Source organism: Salmo trutta, chromosome 29, assembly GCF_901001165.1.
Source record: "Salmo trutta chromosome 29, fSalTru1.1, whole genome shotgun sequence".
Taxonomy (NCBI): Eukaryota; Metazoa; Chordata; class Actinopteri; order Salmoniformes; family Salmonidae; genus Salmo; species Salmo trutta.
The window spans coordinates 28,995,817-29,009,507 of record NC_042985.1 but is presented as its reverse complement, the minus strand read 5'-3'; the positions used below and the strand labels follow the sequence as shown (position 1 = coordinate 29,009,507).

The 13,691-nt window shown below is 41.4% G+C and overlaps 1 protein-coding gene across 1 annotated transcript in view; it reads left to right on the top strand.

Moving 5' to 3' along the window:
- The first annotated feature begins 6,796 nt into the window (after positions 1-6,796).
- The window catches only part of LOC115167318 (potassium/sodium hyperpolarization-activated cyclic nucleotide-gated channel 3), an 86,018-nt gene continuing 79,123 nt past the window's right edge, over positions 6,797-13,691 (top strand). Inside the window, exon 1 of the mRNA XM_029721647.1 lies at positions 6,797-7,801. Within this exon, the coding sequence (XP_029577507.1) occupies positions 7,119-7,801 (683 nt within the window). The 5' untranslated portion in view covers positions 6,797-7,118. The remainder of the gene's footprint in view (positions 7,802-13,691) is intronic.

Genomic DNA, 13,691 nt, shown 5'->3' with positions numbered 1-13,691 from the left:
TTTTCAACATCACATCTGAGGCAAGATCCATAATGTAAAGTGTAGGCCTATAACTCTTTGATTTGCTAATGTAGTAAACTAGGCTATATTTGTAAACAATGTTTGGTTAGCCAAGCTAGCAAGTGGCATTAGGTAGCTAACTTTGGCTAGCGTTATCTCCTATAAAACAGACGTTGTTGGACAAAATTCACTAGACAACTTCATGTCACCTTCCACGGATTACCGTCGTCTTCTTTGGTCCCAGGCAAAAAACGTCCAAAACGTTTCAGCCTCCATATAGATGTATGTACAGTTGTCATTTGTAAAAAAATATATATATTTATATAGTTAGCCACGTTTGTTTTGCTTGATGAGTGCGGGAATATCAGAAATTCGCGTACTCATGAGTCACGCGTGTAGATTGTATTTCTGTGTGCGCGCATGCGCTAGGTTCTGGTTAGATATGCTAGAAGTGCGCCTTTTTTGTGCTTGCCCAGCACACTAGTTGCACCTACTCAATTCTAACCTAATCCCAAAACTCAATTACTCAATTTTTTATTTACTGAGTGATGTGTTGGTGGTGCTGGATTAGAATAGTGACCACGTTTAAGTGCGCAAGGTATTCATAGCTCACATTTATTTTATTTTATTTTATTTCACCTTTATTTAACCAGGTAGGGAAGTTGAGAACAAGTTCTCATTTACAATTGCGACCTGGCCAAAATAAAGCAAAGCAGTTCGACAACATACAAAAACACAGAGTTACACATGGAGTAAAACAACATACAATCAATGATGCAGTAGAAAAAAATAAGACTATATACAATGTGAGCAAATGATGTGAGATAAGGGAGGTAAAGGCAAAAAAAATGCCATACAGCGTAAAGTCTTGGATAAAGTGTTTACATGCAACTTTGATATCCCGCTCACGAGTATCCCTATATTCATGAATAAACAGAATATTCCTCATTTAAATTTATATGGAATAGTAACTGAAATATGGACAATGACTTTAGGCCAATAACCTCACGCAAATATAATATTAACTCATGCAGAATTATGCATTTCTTGCAGTAAAATGATACAACAAATGTTAATTTTGTCTCAGGAACAGAAGTGGAGAAATATGCATTTCTTTCAGCCTCTCTTGAGAAAATGTGAATGAGCATGTCATGTAATGTGTTATGTGTTATGCAAGCAGTACTTCACCAGTGGTGGTTGCTGATGTTTAAGATGAGGGAGGATGATACTTTTTTTAATGAGCATGGCCTTATTTCTATTACAGCATATTGGATGACTATAATTCATATTCCATTCACCCAGCTCAATGTAACATTGATAGGTTTAGGCTACTACATGATCCTCACATTTTCCCAATACCCATCATGAGGTTGCTAAAACCTAGCCTATGAATAAAAGTTTACAACGTAGGTGCACAGGTCGAGAGAAAAATGTGAGTAATCGAGGTGACAGTGACCGCCTTGCACACTCTTGCCTGCATCTAGCTGATATAGGGTGTAATCATTAGTCCACCAGTTGGAAACAAGAGTTTCTATTGGAGAAATTCAGGTATGTTTATCCCTGTTTCGTTCTGTTTGCTTCTGTTTAAGAAAGTTTTTCAACAGAATCGGGAGAATTTATACCCCCTTGATCACGTGCAAACACAGTTCACTTTCATAGCAGCCACATACAAACAGTATGAACATTTTGATTGTTGTATAATTCCTTCTCACATCTACATGCTCTCCTCTCACCTTTTCAGTTCGCTTGTGGATTTCAGTGCACAACACATCAGCTGTCTGTAACCAGGTGAAAAAATATTTCCAAACCTTCCTATAATAACTGCTGACCGCTACACACAGCCTACATTTTTGTCACCATATTAGCTAACAACGTTAGTAATGTCATAGTCAATATAGCTACTAGAACTAACGCATTAATAAACCTGCTACAATCATGGAGTACAGTGAACAGTCAGTAAGCAGTTACACCCAGTAGAAATCATTTAATAAAACCAAAAGCTTACCTTTACTTGGAAGAGTTCCAGTGTTGGATAGCCATAGCCAGCTAGCTAACATAGCATCCCTCTGTTTGGTGCCTGGTGTTTTAGTAGGCTAAACTAGCTAGCGAAATGACAGTGAAAGTTAAAAAAAAAATTAATCTAATTATAGTTCTCTCTCTCTCGCGCTCTCTTGCTTTTCCTTCATTGTTAAAGAAATGAATTTGTTCAAAACTGTTCAACTATTGTCTTTCTCTCTTTGAGTCAACTACTCACCACGCACTGCAGTGCCAGCTAGCTTATGCTTTTAGTACTAGATTCATTCTCTGATCCTTTGATTGGGTGGACAACATTGCAGTTCATGCTGCAAGAACTCTGATAGGTTGGAGGACGTCCTCCAGAAGTTGTCATAATTTCTGTGTAAGTCTATGAAAGGGGGTGAGAACCATGAGCCTCCTTGGTTTTGTATTGAAGTCAATGTACCTAAAGGAGGACGGATACTGGTGGTGCTGACCTATAGTGCTGTTGATGCTACTGTAGACCTTCATTGCAAAACAGTTTGTTTTAATAAATTGTTTGGTGATGTGAATATATTTAGTATAGGCCTAGTTTTATCTAAAAAGGGTAACTTTTTAAATGTTTCACTATTTTTATTTTTATGAAATTCACTGAGGATGGTCCTCCCCTTCCTCTGAGGAGCCTCCACTGATTTTCAACCACATAAAATATGCACCAAAGACGAACTGAAAACTTGTTTCATCGTTTTCTCTGCTTTTCATTTCCTTAAAACCAGTCGAACTGATGACATTTGGACATTTTGCACAGGACCAATCTTTCCACTGTTTTCGAGTTATTGCGTTTTCTTCCCGGTCCCTAAACAAAGCAGACAACGTTACCATTGTTACCTAGATTACTAATGCATGCATTGTATCGATGTAAGACATTATTCTGCTGAGCAATACTTTATTTAGTCTTCTGGGGCAAAAAGTTATGACAGAAGAGAAGCTGCATATATCTTAACTATAGTTGACATATAAATGGCCTACCAAATGTCCAACAAAAGGTCTGAAATTATAATATGGCCTACCAAATGTTGGAAATGATGAGCAGAAACATGTCTAAATTAGGGGTGAAAGTAGCCAGTAGACTATAAGGTCTAGTACAGAGTATCAGCAAAATAAATAAATAAATACATTTTTCATAAGAGAAAATCAAGTCTGAAATTTCAAGGTGGAAATTACAAACTTCATAAGCCTTTTTAAACCTCAAATACACTACAGGTTTTACATTTCCTGCATTGCATCATTAGGCTATATCATTAGGCTATAGGCTAACAAACCTTATAATGGGCCTGCACTGAAAAAGATGTTGCATTTTTAGGTTTATGCATTATTTTTACTTCATCAGGGATAGCATACACAGATGATTCAGCGGGCACAAAGGGCATTTGAGGGCATCTTGAGTTAAGCATTCATGAATCAATTGGCTTAGGTGTCTGCTCACTTGGATACATTATATAAATTCATGAGATAGCTTACCACAGCCTATATCCTTTTTGAACATGAATTTTATTGATTTTATTTGCATAGTTAATTTGCATTATGTAGGCATTGTTAAGGTTGAGCAAAATAGACAAAAAATACATTTCTATAACCCTTTAACAATGTTTATTTCATATACATTTTGGTCTGTGAAAGTTATCTTGATAAATCACCAGTATGGCATTAAAATAGTGTAGCTGTTTCCCTTACCAGCTGATCATTCTACCACAGCTGCTGTCTGTATATCCTACAACCTGATGAACAGAAGAATGGCATAGCAGCCTAAGTATCACCTTCGGATACGCGTAGCCCAGACTGCAAAAAAACGATCCCGAGGGGATATAACTTAAAAGGACCTGATAGCTATTTAAGAAATGGGGAGAGCTTTGCTTATTTGCAGTTCTCGCTCCTGCAGACTGGTCTCATAGAGTAGACATATTAGTATGATATGTTACATTTGGCATGGTTACATAAGATAGAAGGTTACTTAAGGCAAAAATGAAAGGAGTGGGGTTGGTCGAGGTTGATGTATAACGCGAAGGGCGTGTTCGAATTCCATTATGGAAACTTTAGCATTTTGGCTAATTAGCAACTTTGCAACTACTTACTACTTTTGAACTACTTTGCAACTGCGTAGCATGTTAACTAACCAGTGCTTGCCTTGGACTGAAATAGATGTTGTGCCGGTGTTGTGCCGAAAAGCTCCCCCCTGCCAGAATCCCCCCCCCCTTCGTGTGAACGCGCGCATGCACTCAATTCTGCATTGCTGCGACTTGCTTGCTAGTTGAGATTTCTGATCACGTTAGGCTGCGTTTCATTTGATTTTTATGTCGGTTTGATCGCGGGAGAGGCAGTAGTAATGTCTGCAGTTTTCAGTTTGGCTATTTGTTTCAAGTGTATTAGTCAATAAATAAATCTCTATGCCAAAATTAGTCATCTCTCCCATGTCTTATTGACTAATAGTTGTTCTGAAATGTTTATTGCTTGCCTACATTTTACTACCCTCCTATATGTTTAATGTAACACACATACATTAATTATTACCTTCGGTTGCCTATCCTGACGTGTAGTGTGTTCTGTAGAAAGTATTTGACTCTGATGTGTGCCACAGAACGTATTTGACTCTAGCCACAAAATTAAGGAAAGTAGGGGGGGGGTTCAGCAAGGCCATTTTCTTGCCTGCTGAAATTCTCCCCCCCCCCCCTTCTATCTTGGGACTGCAAGGACTGGCACACTTCAGAATCATTTTTGGTGACCTATCATGCCCTCTGATGTGTGCCACAGGAAGTAGGTTAGACTAGACTCCAGTCACAAAAGGAAGAGGTTATTTCAGCAATAATAGTTTTCCGAGCCCTCTAATGTTCTCTACCCATCCCTCAATTCTCCATCCCATCATGCTTTTCCCTCTTATGCCTTTTCCTACAAAGAATTACACTTTTTCTGTTTTAGTTTTTAAGAATGTAGGTACACTAGTAATAATAAAATGATAATAACAATAATAAATCAAAAATTTGTACTCTGGGCGAAAAATGAATATAATAAATATAATAATAATATAATAAACAAAACTATGACTGAATGTGCCTCCATGAAGAATTCCCTCCCCAATAGGTCCCTTCGCCCTCAATAGGACACCCCCAGCACCTCCACCATCCCCATCAACCTCCCCCACCCCCCACCCCTCAACCACAAAACACAATAATGATAATAATAATAGAAAAAGTACATATTCATAGGACACTTATCTCATCTCTTTTCCTACATCAAATATGCAGGTTACATTTCCACCTGGATGACAGCACATAATCAGCAAGACGCAGATGCTCTTCATCCGAGGGAATGCCTGCCCATTCTCAGATGTTAGATAACCCGAGATGATCTCGTCATTTACATTCCAGCCCTTGTCAGCTCCAGATTGGACTCCTTCAACTCACACCCTGCTGGAATCCCTGCATTCTCAGATTCCCATCTGTTATTAATGTTCATATGGTAATCAATAAAGTGTTTAAAAATGCTGTACTTTTATTAACATATGTTCAGATCGTTCCCAAGATAGAAGGGGGGGGGGATTTCGGCTGGCAAGAAAATGACCTTGGCGACCCCCCCCCCACCCCCACCCCCCTTCTAATTTCCTTAATTTTGTGGCTAGAGTCAAATACTTTCTGTGGCACACATCAGAGTGAAATATTTTCTATAGAACAAACTTCACGTCAGGATAGGCAACCGAAATTAATCATTAATGTATGTGTGTTATATTAAACATAGAGGAGGGAGTAAAATGTAGGCAAGCAATAAACATTTCAGAACAACTACTAGTCAATAAGACATGGGAGAGATGACTAATTTTGGCAGAGAGATTTATTTTTAGACTAATACACTTGAAACAAATAGCCAAACTGAAAACTGCAGACATTACTACTGCCTCTCCCGCGATCAAACCGACATAAAAAATCAAATGAAACGCAGCCTAACGTGATCAGAAATCTCAACTAGCAAGCAAGTCGCAGCAATGAAGAACTGAGTGCGTGCGCGTTCACGCGAAGGGGGGAATTCTGGCAGGAGGGAGATTTTCGGCACAAAATCTGTACTGTTTATATTAAGGTGCAAGTTCTCCACAATACTTTTGAGCTAATATTCTAGAAAAGGAACATGAGCTCAAGCAGTAGAACATTTAAGGTGCCGGTCAGCTCGAGTGAGCTACTGCCCAAGTCAAGTACTGTAGCTAACCCTTCCCCTAACATTAACTCCTAACCTTAACCCCTAATGCTAGCTAGCGTTAGACACCTAGCTAACATTAGCCACGACAAATTGGAATTCGTAACATATCATACCTTTTGCAAATTCGTAACATATTATACGATATCTTAACATATCATAGTAATTTGTAACATATCATACAAAATGGATGATGGACATCCACAAATTAATACATACCATACGAAAGGTAACATATCATACTAAATGGAGTGTCTCGGATTTCTGTCTACTACAGAGAAATACGAAATGCTCTTAGACCACGTTGTCTCCTATGGCAACTCATCAGCTTCATGAATATTCATGCTACCAGAATGCTTGGGATAGATGTCAGCGGGTCCTTGGATGCTGCTGCTGATGTAGCCTATGGTGCGTGATTGCATTGCATTGTTTATTATTGAGAGGCAGCTGACACAAATCTGGAGGAAAAGAGCATCCCTCCTCGCGCTGTTCATGACCTCCTCGTCTCCTCTCTGTCAGTCGGTCATGCTAAAGTGGCTTCTTCCAGCCCCCCCCAGCCCCACTTGGTCCGCACACGGTTGGAGCGTACGTGCCTACCAGGAGTGTTATGGTGAAGCGGACTGTCAAAGCAGCGAGAGAAGGCATATCTAAACTGTCAGGTAATGATCGAGATAGCCTCTTCCTGTATTTGCACCAGAAGAGCCACAGCCGCCCGTGTCATGTGTATCAGTGTAATGCTTTCAGGGTTTGAGATTAGCTCCAGACTGGTCGCTCTCACTCACAGATAGGGAGCTGTGTGGTTCGTGGCAATACTTCTCAACAATAACCATCCTATTCTGGACATCTATTGCATTTGAAATTGTTCGTTCCGTTTCAATGTCATAATGGACAGGTTGCACTCCTCCATGCGTAAAAGGCTCTACAGTTTGCCACAGCATATTGGACAGAAAGCTTCTATTATGGGCGAAGGAGAAGACGGCGACAAGGACACCCGGAGGAAGAGTATTAGGATGAAACCCTTGCCGTCACCAACCTCCAGAGGAAGCTTCAAAGCCATCGGGGAGACCAGAAGTGGGGACACAGTGATCATGGAGACGGACATTGGGAGACCAACGAAGACCAGTTTAAACGGAGATTGTCGGAGATTTCGTGGCAGTCTCTCCTCCATCACCAGTCGGCATGTACACGACTCAGACTCGGCGGAGGAGAGGCACCTCATCACAGAGGGGGACGTCACCCCGAGCGAGGAGAGCCCTCTCGGAGCTATTGGCGGTGGGGCGGACCAAGGTGCGCAAGGCGCCAGCGGTGGTGGTGCTGGTGGTGCCCAACATGCTTCTCTTGACCAGGAATCAGGGTTCATAAAGTTGGATGGCATTGATCAAATTTCGCCGAACGACGAGAGATTGTACCAGGCAGGATTCATACACAGGCAGTTTGGGGCAATGCTGCAACCGGGGGTCAACAAGTTCTCCCTAAGGATGTTTGGGAGCGAAAAGGCAGTGGAACGGGAACAAGAGCGGGTTAAAACCGCCGGATTTTGGATAATTCATCCTTACAGTGATTTCAGGTAACTAACTCCATTGCGCTCTGGCCAGACGTCAGAGCGTCATGCGCTGATGAAGTGTGGGCAGGATGCGTCCATACACACTCACCTAGCCTACAAGGCAAATGAAATGGGTACTTTCTTTTCAACTAATATTATCACTATCTCACTATCAGGCACAATGGCAAATGCATTAGTGATTGGGTATTTAGTGATGGCATCAGAAAATGCAGTCATCTCGGGTATAAAAGGATACATTTGGTTTAGGCCCAATTCTGTGTGTAAATGGGTGTGGAATCATTTGTTTAATGAATTGAAAACGAATAAAAAATAATTTACACGTCGGAGGATTCCATAATCCCATGATACTTACTCTTCATTTTAATTGTATTTATTAGACATCAGCTATAATATAGCTATAACTTATTCAACGTTGCAAATACAATGATAAAGTCAAAAAAAGTCAAAGAAATGTAATATAGGCTAATATATACGTGGTGTCAGAATAATGTGTGCAGGAGCAGGCCAAACATCACACACACAGATGGTTCTCAAAGGTGTCTGTTCAGTTTCTTCTAGGATAAATCACCTTTTCAAACCGAATTAATCGAAGTGCACCAATGTTCCATGTTCTCTCTTTTTCATTAAATCCAAATTATACTCAGGGAATTGATTTATCACTAATCAATGTACAGCAACTCTATTGGCTTGATGTGAGGTGATGTGCTAATGACTGAATAATTAGCCCCCCGCCACCACGCACACACACACACACACACACACACACACACACACTCTACTTGTATTTAAGGTTTCAGGTTTCATGTGTTCAACATTATCATAACCAGTTCTACCTATAAATTACCAGTATCATTCTTCAAGTTTTCATATGAGGTATAAATGGAAGTGCAGCCTCATTCTCTTGTTATTCATTAAGTATTGCCCTTGACTGTGACATTGGCTATACAGTACAGTGCATGCATCTGATGCATGGCTTTAAAGGTAAAGCACAGGATTGCTCAGCATTATGGACATTGTCCATTATTGATGCTATCCCTCAAGGGCCTACTGGCCATATGTCCAAAAACATACAGGGAATTCTGAAGTATATCCAGACAATGGGTGAAACATTATGGTGAAACATAGCTACAGAAAGTATGATATACAGCACAAACCAATATGAACGTAGCCTGCATTTATAAAGCATTTTCACACATTTTCAAAATAAGCAGTGATCTTTATAATCCCAATAATGTAATTAAGTTAATAACAACCTCTTACACAGGTTTCATTTATTCAGTGGATTGTAATCATTCAGCTCATGCATATAATATAGGATGGATTAGGAGTGAATATTGTATTAAGGAATAATGTTTTTACGCCAAAAGTTGATTACAGTATCGCAGCAACCAGATACAAAGTTTGATATTGCAATTGTAATATTTGTTATGCATCATTTAAATAGTAAATATATATTGTACAATATCATACTATATTAAACTATACTACAATTGAACACAATTTTATCTGATCCCATGAAACAAATTATAGTAATATACATGAATGCTTATTGTTCTTTCATGTAGGAGTTCAACCAAATGATCTCAAATACATAAACATTTTTGAGAGGTGATCAACTGAGTCATCATGCTTTCCAGTATTCTGATACATTCAAAAATATTTCGGGTCATTGATACATTTAGTCTCTGGCTGCCATATGGAGGATCTGTATCAGCGTATCAAGGACAGTGAAATGGCACATGAAAACCTTGTACGCTGTTGGCCTCTGGCCTCATGCTTACCTTATTTTTGTTGAGGTGAAACCGAATTGTCAACTGGACATACACAATCTCTAATCATATATTTAAAATAAAAGCCTCCAACTATTGACATTACATGTTGGCTAATGCCTTTATTGTTACCAGATGAAATGCTAACGCTAAGTGCAAAAATGTATCATAGTGTTGTGAAAGACAAAAGCAGAAGCCTAATTGCTCGACAGATCTTTCCCTGTCCTTGACATTGGATCTGATCCAGACAGTTTGTCTTTGGTTCATCTACTGTACACTGATATAATGATATACAGTAATGTCACATCCAACCCCATCACCTGTCACACAAGCAGAAGGTGTGTCATAACAGTAGTGCTTCAAGAACAAGACCAGGTTTGTCTCGCTTGTGAGAGACAAGTGTCCGTGACGAGTGTGTACAGGCGGTCTAGGCTGGTGGCCAGAGGGGGAGAGAGGGAGCAGGCAGGCAGCAGTGTCAGGCAGGTAGACGCAGCCCAGGGCTGTGGATAGAGAGAGAAGGGCTCAGGGAAAGGAAGACACTCCATGGAAAACAGACTGATTTATCTGCTTGTTTCCCCATTGGTCTTGTGAATCTACACAGACATTCTGCTGCCTTTACATCACAGGATGGTGCACAATTCTCAGATGCCTGGATTACTCAGCTCAGGCTGCCAAGAAAAGAAATGGGATGCCATTTGCTTTGCCTTTGCAAGAAGTGTATGTGTGTGTGGGTGTGTGTGTGTATGCACTGTGCAAGTGACAGTATATAGTAGTAGGCATGCATATCTGAGTAAGTTACCCAGACTATTTTCATTGCCCCCCCCCTTTTACACTGCTGCTACTCTCTGTTATTATCTATGCATAGTCACTTCAATAACTCTACCTACAGTACATGTACATATTACCTCAATTATCTCGACTAACCGGTGCCCCTGCACATTGACTCTGTACCGGTACCCCATGTATATAGCCTCGCTATTGTGATTTTACTGCTGCTCTTAATTATTTGTTACTTTTATTTCTTATTCTTATTTTTTTTGAAGGTATTTTTTAATTTTGTAATTTTTTAAACTGCATTGTTGGTTAGGGCTAAGAAGTAAGCATTTCACTGTAAGGTCTAAACCTGTTATATTTGGCACATGTGACAAATACAATTTGATTTGATTTGAAGTTGGGAGTAGAATCATTTCATTTATTGTACCATCATACTTGTTTGTTTCATCCAGGGATGGGATATATTCCAACAGTGTTGACTAACCTTCATAGTACACAGTAATCAGTAAAAGGAACACTGGATTCCTTTTGTCTTATTGTCAGTATTCTGATTATGTTTATGCATTTCATACCAAGGTTATAGGATGATTTCTTTCTCAGTGTGGAGTATTGGTATTCAGCGAGGGCTAGATCACAGATGCTGCAATCAATTATCTGACTGTTACCCCTCTCTCCCACCACAAGGGCCATCGTCTCCTTTTCCAATGTCACCCCTCCCACCTGTATCACTACAGTTAGCACCTCCTACACCAAAGTCACTCCTCTATCTCCCACACCTGCAATTGCCTCCCATTCTTGCTATAATTACCTACACCCCCAACTCCCCTCTTTCCCCTTCTAAAGAAGTGAGACGAGAGTTACTCTATAGACAGGAGTCTGCCAGTTCTCCCTCGGTATCTACAGTTTCTGACTCCCCCTGCCATCCAATACATCCTAATGTCCAGTGGCCATGCCTGCCAAGTGGCATGAGAATCAGGTCAATCACTTGCCCTGCTCAGTGTGTGTGGGAGGGTTTTACTGTATATCGGCATAATTATATTTGAAACATTTCGGCTAGCTGACAGCAGTTTACACGCTATAAAATCAGTTGACTGTGATTATATGGGACGTTCCTCTCACTTGTGCAGTTAAAAATCTCTTTCAGTCCTGACTCATTGTTAAATGGTCTGCTATCGTTATCATTTTGTCATCCAGTTCATGCCTTTACCCTTAACATAGGTCACGATGAACATTCTGTGCTTCAGCATGTTTAAGTGTCCCCATTGAAGTACAATACTTTGCTAATGAGTAGTCTTGAAAACCCGACCCTATGCAACAGTGACTAGGGTCTGATTTCAATGATGGAAACTTTTGGCATAGAGGAACTGTCTCTATGCCACTACAAAATACAAAATAGTTGCTAGCAAGATGGAGATCACAGAGGCTATTTCTAATGAGTGCATTTCCCAAGTGGCTAGTTTGCACTGGTTTTGGTTAAGGTAGTTGATGCAAAGGTTTTGACGTTCTGGCATGTCTGCCTCGTGATTTGTTGGGAGTGTCCGCAGATTTTGTGTCTTCCCTTATCGACGTAGGCAGTGACGTGGCAATAGAGTCCATCATTGAAACCAGACCCTAGTCACTGTGTTGCCTAGGGTTGGGTTTTTGATACTAGCTAATGAGTGCAGCTGTCTAAATGTATATGAGATGAGCAAACTGTCACGTCCTGGCCAGTATATAAGGTTAATTGTTTTGTAGTTTGGTCAGGGCGTGACAGAGGGTATTTGTTTTATGTGGTTCGGGGTGGTGTGTTTGTGTAAAGGGTGTTTGATTTAGTATGTCCGGGTTTTGGTTTATGTCTAGGTAGTTCTATGTGGAATCTAGTGTGTGTGTGTTTCTATGTTTGGTTGATTGGGGCTCTCAGTTGAAGGCAGGTGTTGTCTATCTGCCTTTGATTGAGAGTCTCATATATGAGGGTGTGTTTGTGTTTGTGATTTGTGGGTGATTGTTCTGTGTTCAGCCCTAGGCTTTGCTAGACTGTTTGTTCGTTCATTCTCGTGGTTTGTTATTTTGTATTCATTTTGGAAAGTTAATAAATCTCAAAATGAGCATACACTTACCTGCTGCGTATTGGTCCACATTTTCCGATGACGATTTCTTTATATCGTCAGAGGACGAAGACAACCGTGACAGAATCACCCACCACTCAAGGACCAAGCAGCAGAGGAAGGAGCAGAAGGCGTTCGAGTTGGACTGGCGGGAGAAGTGGACTTGGGAAGAAGTTCTGGACGGGGCCGGACCTTGGCATCAGGCTGGGGAGTATCGCCGCCCGCAGTGGGAAATAGAAGCAGCCAAGGCAGAGAGGCGTTGGTACGAGGCCAGAGTGGACGCGCTGAAGGAGATGCACGAGAGGCACCCCCAAGAATTTTTTTTGGGGGGGCACACGGGTAGTTTGGCTAGGCGAAGGAAGAGCCGGAAGCCAGCTACCCGTGGTTGTATGGAGGAGCGTATGAGGTGGGGAGCGCCATGTTTCGCTGAGAAGCGCAATATCTCACCCATACGCACGCACAGTCCGGTGCGAGTTATTCCAGCCCCTCGCAGGTGCCGTGCTAGAGCGGGCATCCAGCCTGGTAGGAGGATGCCTGCGCAGCGCATCTGGTCGCCGGTACGCCTCCGAGGACCAGGCTACCCAACTCCCGCTCTACGCACGGCTACCATCAAGCCCCTGCACAGCCCAGTCTGCCCTGTACGAGCACTCCGCTCGTGCAGCTGCCCGCCAGTCAACAGTCGTCGGAGCTGCCCGCCAGTCAACAGTCGTCGGAGCTGCCCGCCAGTCAACAGTCGTCGGAGCTGCCCGCCAGTCAACAGTCGTCGGAGCTGCCCGCCAGTCAACAGTCTTGTTGACTTGTTTTTTGCAGTGTGTCATCCCACTAAGCATCCTTAGCTGTAGCCTGTAACCTTGCTCCCTCCACTAACGGGTTGTATTGTCACAGATAGACTTGTGTGAGAGATTGAATTAATTGTTGTTTGCACAGTACAGTAGGTTGTGTAAGATGTTTCCTGTTTCTTCTAGTTGTAATTATGAAGGAATGGGAACAGGTTGAATGCTTGAGGAGAAGCCAAATAAGGTTATGTCAGACCATGGGGGGGAGCTGAGTAAGAAAGGGCCCACCCCTCAGTCCATGCAGTCAACAGTAGATGTGTCTCAGTTGAGATTTTGTTTGAATTCACATTCAAATCTTTATATTATCCAGCCAGGCTTTTGGTCAGATGAGACTAAAGGTAGGCTTTTTATTTGTAGAGCCTTTCAAACCTATTTGGTAATGTGATGTTAAAGGTGCAATGTGCAGAAATATGTCTGCTATTTCCTGGTT